Source organism: Schistosoma haematobium, chromosome 3 (genome assembly GCF_000699445.3).
Source record: "Schistosoma haematobium chromosome 3, whole genome shotgun sequence".
NCBI classification, from domain to species: Eukaryota; Metazoa; Platyhelminthes; class Trematoda; order Strigeidida; family Schistosomatidae; genus Schistosoma; species Schistosoma haematobium.
Window position 1 is genome coordinate 23,800,117 of NC_067198.1, and position 9,669 is coordinate 23,809,785.

The 9,669-nt window shown below is 35.7% G+C and overlaps 1 protein-coding gene across 2 annotated transcripts in view; it reads right to left on the reverse strand.

The window, feature by feature from the left end:
• MS3_00005303 (uncharacterized protein) overlaps nucleotides 1-4,738 on the reverse strand; it is a 22,061-nt gene extending 17,323 nt beyond the window's left edge. Inside the window, exons 1-9 of one of the 2 annotated variants that reach the window (XM_051213338.1) lie at nucleotides 4,425-4,738; nucleotides 3,539-3,750; nucleotides 2,083-2,286; nucleotides 1,959-2,033; nucleotides 1,846-1,909; nucleotides 1,694-1,787; nucleotides 1,571-1,643; nucleotides 1,430-1,532; nucleotides 1,260-1,372 (exon numbers count right to left, since the gene is read on the reverse strand). In XM_051213338.1, the coding sequence (XP_051069311.1) occupies nucleotides 1,260-1,372; nucleotides 1,430-1,532; nucleotides 1,571-1,643; nucleotides 1,694-1,787; nucleotides 1,846-1,909; nucleotides 1,959-2,033; nucleotides 2,083-2,286; nucleotides 3,539-3,655 (843 nt within the window). In that variant the 5' untranslated portion in view covers nucleotides 3,656-3,750; nucleotides 4,425-4,738. Of the gene's footprint in view, nucleotides 1-1,259; nucleotides 1,373-1,429; nucleotides 1,540-1,570; nucleotides 1,644-1,693; nucleotides 1,788-1,845; nucleotides 1,910-1,958; nucleotides 2,287-3,538; nucleotides 3,751-4,424 lie in introns of both variants that reach the window. The other variant, XM_051213339.1, reaches the window with a different exon arrangement.
• Between the last annotated feature and the right edge of the window lie 4,931 nt (nucleotides 4,739-9,669).

Here is a 9,669-nt window from a genome sequence, read left to right on the forward strand (position 1 = left end):
ATTGTTGTAGTCTAGTTAAGAATTTCATATTCTCGATACCATATAGAACCAAACTTTGAGCTATTCTATTACTGAGCAATAAAGCACAGGGATATATTGTTCATTATTCATTGACATCACTAAAGCATTAGTCTGCATCATCAACTTGATAAAAGACCAATGTCAAAACCCAGTATTCACCAATTAAACACCTTAAATGGCAAATATTTCTACACAGTTTGGTGTCCTAACCTATCCGGTGAAACTACTAAACTTTGTTTTACCATATTTCATATACAAGTCACCCTATTTTTGAGAGATAAAATAAACTTTTGGGGATCGAAGTATGCCACATTTAAATCGGATTTCAGCGTTTTGATCTTCGAACTCCCACACTGTTTTACGAGAAAGCAAATGAATTGATCAACTGAGATGGTACCATAAACACTTCACAGATTGTAACAGACAATCATTATATGTGTTCTTCTGCACTCGAAAACTGTAAGTCATAGGTAAATCCAACTGTGTTTTAAGCTTTCCACGTCTCTTTAAAATAATTATGAACTACATATTTGGGATGATTACTGCCCATAATCTTGTTACTTTGTACGCGTTATGCGCACAATTATTAAAGATACACAAGTGACGAGTTGAATAGCTTAGCTAAGCGACTTAACTGAGTTCTCTGTATCCTTTAATTCGACAAGACGAGCGCATGTTAGTGACAGAATACCTTATTGATAAAAAAAACTTAAATTAAAACTTGCTGTAAAATTCCAAAAAAATTACATTTATCACTGTTGGTGATTTGAAGAGATTTTTAGATTTTTTAGTCCTAGTGTGGGATGAAATATCTGTCTGTTCTCAATGGTTCTCTTATTAAGTTTTGATGTAAATTTTGAAACATACTATTTCAATGTACGCGTTAGTATCTTTTAACTACAATATGGATCTATTTAATATAACGTCAGGTAATATGCATAACTTTGAATGGGTTAGTTTAGATCTTGAAATGCTTTTATTTTAATCGTAGCTTGAATTACGCAAGCTATTAAACCACTTATTTGGTGAGCTTTGTTTTGGGTGAAATTTCGTGAAACATTCATCGACGAATAGTCAGCAATATGTTGAACTAACTACATACAAAAATAGAGATAAATAAGATCAACTGGTGTCTCGAAAATAAATCCAATCTGAAAATGATTTTCAAGGAAGGAGGATAAATAATAAATTTGCCGTGGTTCGATAATAATATTTTGCGATCATGAATCAGCACTTACGTGTTCCGTCACTTTTGCATTTAAACACAAGGCCCACAATCGTGCGCGATAACCCAGTGGGCAGCCACGACGCAAAAACTGTTGTGCCCGTTCAGAAGAGTCAAGACTTATGACTGATATTTTGAAGAAAAAAAGTAGGAATTAGATTCAACAAGATAAATAAAGTGTACCTTCTTTAGCTTCCTGTTCATGTACTAATTCAAAAGTAGACGGCAATGAGTCGTCAACACCAATTTGAGGATTTTTGATATGTAACGGTTCATAAAACCTTCTCTAGTTACTGTAAACAATATTGCGAATCGTGAACATACCAGATCGGACAAATTTTTAACATTTATAGGCAAATTTATTAGACCCCAAGTTGCAGTCATAGATGAATTATAACTATTGAAAAAGGAAAATGATCGTTCCAGTATGATATACAAAAGGCTTACTCTTTAAATGTGGATCTCACTTGTGGATGTTTAATACTTGTAAGAACATCTAAAAGATCTTTTGGACCAAATACTGGCTTAATAACTGATTGTTCTTGACACGTTAATATGGAATACGGAATTATTAGTTAGGAAAAATAGCATGACTTTACTGTTAAAAAATACTGATAACTCTGTCCAGTTTTGCAGAACAGCTTCTTTATGACCTTTCGATCTCTTTTAAAAGGAGATAAAACCGTAAAAACCATGTCGCTATTCTACTAACTTTTCTTCCTAGAGGTATTCCAAGCTCTTGACACATTGAATTTAGACTTCGTAACATTTTGCGCTCCCAACTAACCTGAAATAAAGTCAGTAAAATCACTCTCGAATCGGTGAAAATGACACACCTGGGCTTTTTTCAAATAACTACAGCAGCATGAGTTGTTTAAATAATGTTCATTTGCAATGTTTTGTTTTAACTGCAACAAGATGGTAGGCTTGTGTGTAAACGCCCAATTTTTAAGAGCTTGGAAGCTATCACCTTCTAACAGCAATTGGCATACATGATCTATTTCATTGCGAGATGCTCCTTTGAGATCATCAAGAAGCAACTGAAAATAGATTTTTTAAGGCAAGGTTTTACTTTAAAAAGAACTTTAACATGAGGTTAAGCATGAAAATAAATAAATAATAATTCACACTATGATCCAAACAACCCACCATTTTCCCAGGCAACGTTCATTGCATTCAACCAATCACTGGTATGATATGAATAAACAGTTGGATTTTTATATAAGAGCTTTTGTCTAAATTTCATCGAATAGTTTCACAGTATTTGGCGCCGAGTCGATGTGAAACGTTAAGGAGAAAGAATTTGTTTGTGAAATCTCATCAAATTAATTTGAAATAAATCCAATGTTTCACCTGGAAATCTGATTCAGGTTTTTTTCACGGCAACATAGTCAAACAATAAAACTGTTGAATACAAATGAGTACATTGTTCTCTGGTTAACCGTATAGTAAACAGGACATCCAATCATTTTAACAGATACACTCTTTCAGAATTGGATCAATGAATGAAATTGCTAACTTAGCAATACACAGTGTTTTAAAATAAGACCTGTCACTTCATTCGATATAAAAGGAGTTCTATATTGTGTACATAGTGCTGAGATAAATGAACCAAGACTGTGTTAGATAAACTAGGTGAGATAGTGAATGAAAACGTATTCAGCTCATGGAATCGATGTTCACAAAAACAAGAAGCAAAAAAAATGATCATGAGTTCTGACAACTCAAGGCTACTATAATTTATCATAGCATGCTAAATATTTTGTGTTTGAATGAGTCATTAACTTTCATTTGGGGACAATGGGAGTTCAGACACCAACTGAATAGACACTGTACATTAGATTCGTTCCTCGAAGTCACAAAACATTAGTCGATGTGTAGTCATCAGAAATCAATCTGAGTAAAGTAAACGTTCGTACTAGTGTTGGGAATGCTAAGTTCCGAAATATAACAGATTATAGAAAGATAAATCTTCTCTGGTCTCTCTTAACATATTCTATAACCGATGTTATCTTTTTGAGTATTTGGAGCTAGGGAAGAAGAGGGTTGTTGTAATGGTGATTGGAGTTTGTTAGGGTTAGTGCTGTTATGATGCAACGGTAATAAAAACTTACAACAGTAAAAAATAAATCTAGTCATAACTTTGTAATATTTAGCCATACAGCCTTACTTCCTAATCGAAAAAAAGGAGATTGTAAATACATGAATGATTTAAATCAACTAAAAATAATTTATACGAATATTCATCAATATTTGAACGAATAGTTTGACATACATGAATAATTTACTTACCAGTGCATCATCCAACAAATTCAATTCTATTCTATTACACTTTATGGCTTTAAAGAGCTCACATATCATAATCTCCTGACTGATAACAAAGTGATCATACATATTTAGACGAATCATCAAGTAAAACGCTGATAAACGTTTTTCCAATAGCTCTCAATTATCACAAATATGACTGATTATTACAAGTTAATTTAAAAAGGATGAATCAAATTCTAAAATTGATTAAAGAGACATTTAAGAAAGTGAATCAAAAGTAATGATTATGAATACACAAATTCATGGTGTATTTTTACAATAAGAATTCTTATTGCCCATTAATGGACAGGAAGGAAATCATCTTAATAAAAATACACAGCATGTCAACTGTTCGACGCATATTCAATAAAGTATGAATACTTTTTACACCACATGGCATAAACTCTGCAAAATTAACCTGACATCATCAAAATTTACGAAAGATATCGTTTACTGATTAATCGACAACAGATATCCAAAAATTTCTAGATTTCTGTTACTGAATGGGACAAGCCTCACAATATAAGAAGTTCATTTGTGAAGCAGAATTCAGAAGTCAGAAACGATTAGCAAAGATACAGGCCTGAAGTAGACAAAATCTGGCAATGATGCCCAGGCTTCCAATATGAAACACCCGTCTCGCTGTCTGAGAATGGCCTGAACGACGTTTGCGTTCAAATAAAAAAGGCGTGTAAAGTAGCGTATGTCAGTAAATGTTTATATGATAGGAACGATAGTTCTTTCATCTTACTATAACCCAAGTGTGCCGACAACTCAGCAAACTCATCAGGTGCACATAGTGTCACATAAAAAACAACCGACTATTATAATAAATAAAAAAGAGTAGTGCAAGACAGTTCACCAAACTAGCCTTTAATAAGGTAAAGTTCACGACGTGTTACAACTCGACATTTTGAAGTGGTTAGGCAGCTCTTGTAACTACTATCATAAAAATGTAGAGCGGAGAAACAAAAAATCTTTCAAATTCGTGTGCCTGAATGAAGATAGAAAATCATACTTCTGCAATTGCTCTGCTTTATTTGAGATGTGAGGGAGTTCCGTAATCAGAAATGAAGCTTTTTATTATCGTAACACTATCGTGAACCGTGAATAGAAAACTGATGTGCCTCATAACCCTAGATGCCCAGAACAAAATCACTTCCGATAACGCAACCTACTCTTAAATATGGAGATACAACCTAATATAGATGTCGATTGAATATACACTAAGGATTTAATTATGCTTAAGTTTATTTGCATATCGTTGCATTTATGTGTGTAAAGTACACTGGATACCCTCATTTGAACATTTCATAGTCAATGGTTTTCACATTAGCGTTATTGAAATCTGTTGAACTAGTCCTGTCTTCAGACTCAGACTTCGTCGACTTACACACGTTTCTTCGATGAAACTGGGGAATTCTAAGAGTTATAAATGGCGACAGTCCCTTAAAATGGCTGGTTGCTGAACAGGAGGGTAAGAACACTACAGTGGTTACATTACGAAATGATTCACACTGGTGGACCTGATCAGGATATGTACAAGAATAAGTCTACTATGTACTAATGAAGTCTAGGTAATTTAAAACTACGATAAAACTTTAACTAAAAACGGAGCTGTCTTCTTGCATGTAGAATCTGTATTTGTGTACAAGTGAGTAATATTGATTTATCAACTGTTTGGTTCTGATTGAAGCCACACTAATTTGCTGTTCTTCAAATTCCGTCGTTCAGTTGACTTCGTCTACATATTCCTGGCGAATAGAAATAGATTTCTTTCCTGTCGTGCACATCAATTTAGGCGTCTTTATTCCACGTAGGCTGTGACTCACTGATATTTTTCCTGCTACCTTGCCAGAGGTTTATTAGCGAGTCATTTTTGTATTACTGTAGGCGAAAAGATGATTTCCACATTAAAGTTGTCAAGGTTATCCGTTCCATGAATGGCCGACAGAAAGAATATTTTGAGGGAAACAACACCAACATGTCTACGTCCGTTGGCGTTTGTAACACCGAGTCCTAAACTACTGAACCTCTCGACTCATATACTCTGTTTTAAGACCTTGATTGTGACGAATCTCATGGAACTACCTAGAAAACTAATACATGAAACTTATTGCTGGACATGAGACTGCATAAGATTAATTCGTAGTGTTCGTTCATGTTAATAACTGCCTCGTTCTTAATGGGCATCTGATTTGAATTCCGAATAAGCCATCTATAAAAATGTTGCGAACATTCAGTGTCTGAAGGCTCTTTGGCTTATAAAAAATCTGCGATTCCAGACCACAAACTTATTAGAATCAGAATTCAGGAAATGGGGATCTTAAATATACGGATTGAAAAGAACCTTATAGAAAACCATACAATGGCTAGTTGTTGCAGTTGTAAATTAGTGTGGTGTACCGAACTGTTACCTAGTGTGAATGCACGAGTGAACGCTTCTAGCTAATGTGTGTTGGGCAATACTAGGCGGCTTGTTACAGTGTTAGAGCATTGCGATACTACTTGCTTTGAGAATTCGTTTCTGCTCGATGCCAACTATTTATAAGTCTATGAATCTGCAACAGCTTAGGTTGGTTGGTTAAGAGTTCACCTTAAACAACTAAGCATATGTCAAAACAGTATAGTTCAAGTATTCATTCACTTCCTTATTTTGTATAGGCGTTATATTTCCTATTACCTTGTATTGAATGTTGAGAGGATTTGTTTGCCTGAACCAATAATCCCACGCTTCACTGTGACTGCCTGAAGATCTAAATAAAGACTCATTCACTACTTGCCTGGTTTTTTCTATCAATAGCACGAGGGTTATCTAGAGGCACGAAAAATCTCTATGTTCTTTCACAACGCACCTTTTTAGGCCGGTTACTGTCTAACAGCATAATTTCGCCATATTTGTCAAATATTGTGAGTTACATTGTGATAGTAAATACTATCACGTTTCAATCAAAAAGCTTTCATAGGAAGGCTACTGCTCCTAGTAGGAGGCTCTAGTGCAGCCAATATTAATGTTGTAGCTAGTTCACTTCAAATCAATGGTAAAACAACTAGGTTTATGATGAAGAACTTTGAAGGATCCTTCATATGTAATTTACAGAGGTTTCGCGGCACACGAGCGTTGTGTACTATGTCGTAAGGCAGGTCGTTCGAAAAGATCAGTCTTTTGCGGTTGAGTAAAAACAGGATTAGATAAACTCATAGTGTCTGCGAGCCTGTTCGTGTGGGCCTTTAGATACACGCTCTCGTTGAGTATGATTAAGGATCCCCAAGATTTCCTTGAAGTCGGAGTGTGGTTCCATAAACGAGTTGAAGTGCAGTGTAACCAATTTCGGTTTTTTCTGAATTGCGAATAAAGAGTAAAACGAATGGTCGGTCCATTGTGAAAATTTTTCATCTGAGAATAGAGCCCTTGACCGTCTGTCAAAAATCGATTTTAAACCGTTCAGTTTGAAGATGGCAGATGGTCGTCCGGATCCATAGGTTTCCTAGTAACGTACCAGGACAAATGAAATGTCAAGATTCGAATCTTTCTGTAGGGTTGGTATAATCGCATGAGGAGGATTTATGTAACTTGCTAAACATAATTCGACGAAATCACGGGTCAGTGATTCGGAACTAACGTAGTTGACAGGTACTGGTTCTAGAAACGCCATAAAAGGATCCGTAAACCTTAAGAAGTGAGAATCCTTAATTGCAACGAAAGCCCGTTGGGCGAAAGCATTGTTATTCATGTACATAAGTTTTTAAAACATTTGAACGATAACAAAAAAAATAGTATGAGACTTGATTAAGTGTTGTAAGTGGGAATAAGTAGGCAGCGTGATAAAAAACGTGCATTATACGATTAACACAAATAAGTAAAACACAATGAATACTGTCACAAATACTCCGATTTTATAGGCATAGGAGTATATTAATTTTTGAAGTCATAAAAACTTCAGTACTAGTGCTAATAAAAACGTTCATAATAATTTTATGTCTCTACATTATTAAAAATAGGGGGCAGTGAAATAGCCACTTGTCCATGTGTTATTATGGAGGATACTTGGTGGCAAATGGCAATTGTATGGAGGGGGTTGTTTGTTTGCGTTACCATGATGTACGTTCACTAGGGTTTTATGTACCCAAGTGTTTTAAGGGTTCTTATATTCAGGAATTAATTAGTATTGATGTACTGTCATTATTAGATGTTTTGTTTAAGGTATGTTCTAGCACTAAAATTATCTATTTGGAATTAAAATGTCATTAAAATTATAATAAGCTCTCTCTCTCTATGACCATGGTCATAGTTGTAAGCTCCTAACCGTAATATTTCGAGGTTAGTGGGTTTTTGATGCAACTTTGTACTTAAGGTTTTATTTCACTAACTATGGGAAGAGACTTTGAATTTCGGTTTATGATTTAATATTTCAAATGGATCGACCATTAACTGTGTGTTCATGTAAGTGATTTTTTGGACGCAATATGACTTCATGGTTTGTATGAACAAAAGAAGTGAGAGTAACGATCGAAAATCTTATAGAGTATCTCCATTTCATTTATCTATTATTTATGGCTTTTCTGAGATTAGGAATTAGGATTTAAATTAAGGTTTTTCATCACAAACAGACGTTGATTGTGTTGTCGAAACACTGTTTATCTGTAAGTATAAATAATTCTCGCCCCGAAACCTTTGACTCTGTTCTTGATTTCATCATTTCGTGCATAAATTATAATTTACCTTTTCAAACGTTCTGAAGATAGACATTAGAAAGTCGGTTACAGTGGTAAGTTACTTCCCTGCTTGTATGTTAGAATAGTCTGTAATTTGCAGACCATTATTTTAAGGCGTTTGAGTCTGATCACAGGAACACCTCATCACATCTTAGGGTCATATAAACCAGTTGTGGAATGTTATGATTTAAATTTTGACGTTGCAGTTCGGTAAGATGCACGGTTATCTATCCAGGAATTTGTTTCAGTTTACTGATATCTATAACATTTGCCAGTTGTATGCCCTTCATGTGATACAAATACCTATAATTTATTTCTTAAAAGTCGTATGATGACTTTCTTGCCTTAGTTTGTTCATTCACTTAACTGCTAGTGTCTGTTTTCTCTTAACTTTAAAATCATGTCTAGGAGCCCTGTAGTACCCCGGGATCTTAAGAAAACTAATGCACGAATTCAGTTATTTATTTATTTTAATACATAGGCACCAAATACTTATGCGCCACACAGGTATCATTTGATATGTGTGAGGGCTGTGATACTGCCCGGGTGCCCAGACCGAAGCAGGTAGTTTTCTCAGGGGCCACACCCCGAGCCTTTGACCTAAAGGTCTGATCCACAAGGCAGTGGAGCATCGTAAGGAGATGCAGTTCCATGGTAGCCGGTGATCAACGATTGGTTCATGCGCCAATTGTCCCCGCATGATACTGAAGCTCGTGTGCACCATTGGTTTGGGATCCGGTTAAAGCGCCGGATATTCGCCTTTCATCCTCTCATTTTCGTAAACAACACCCCCGCCACGAGAAGGCAGTGAGTAGGACTTCCCTAGCAGAGGCTGTATACACGTGGCCATGTGAGAGCGTTTGCGGAGCGAGAGAGGACTCTCCCTACTCTCGGCCATACCAGGGCATTTGGGGGTGACGAAGATAAATAAGCTACTCTGTATAACTAGTACACTGCAAACTAGGAGATTAATTCTTATCCATTATTTTCTAAGATGGACCAGTTTGGTGCTTTGGATATACATATATAACCTTCAGTTTGGTCAATATAGTATCCAGAGCACTAGCTTCCATAATCATCTGACGTCTAACCGGAGGCCAGGAACATCTAATCAAGACACGGCACTAGCCGACAGACCGATGTTCGTTTTGAGAAGCACGAACTACATTGTTGTAGTGTGTGTGATAATCATGACAAACGGTTGGGAACGTGAGGTGACAGTTTCAATGCAATTTGAGTTGCGTATACATATACTGTTGAGGATAATGTCCTCAATATCTGACTCCAAATAATAATATCCCGTAACTGAGTATTTTAGGTAGGCTTAATCTCCTAGTAGAATTGCGAATTTACTCGAGATTATTAAAAAGCCTGAACACCAGTTATAGAGATAGTTTATT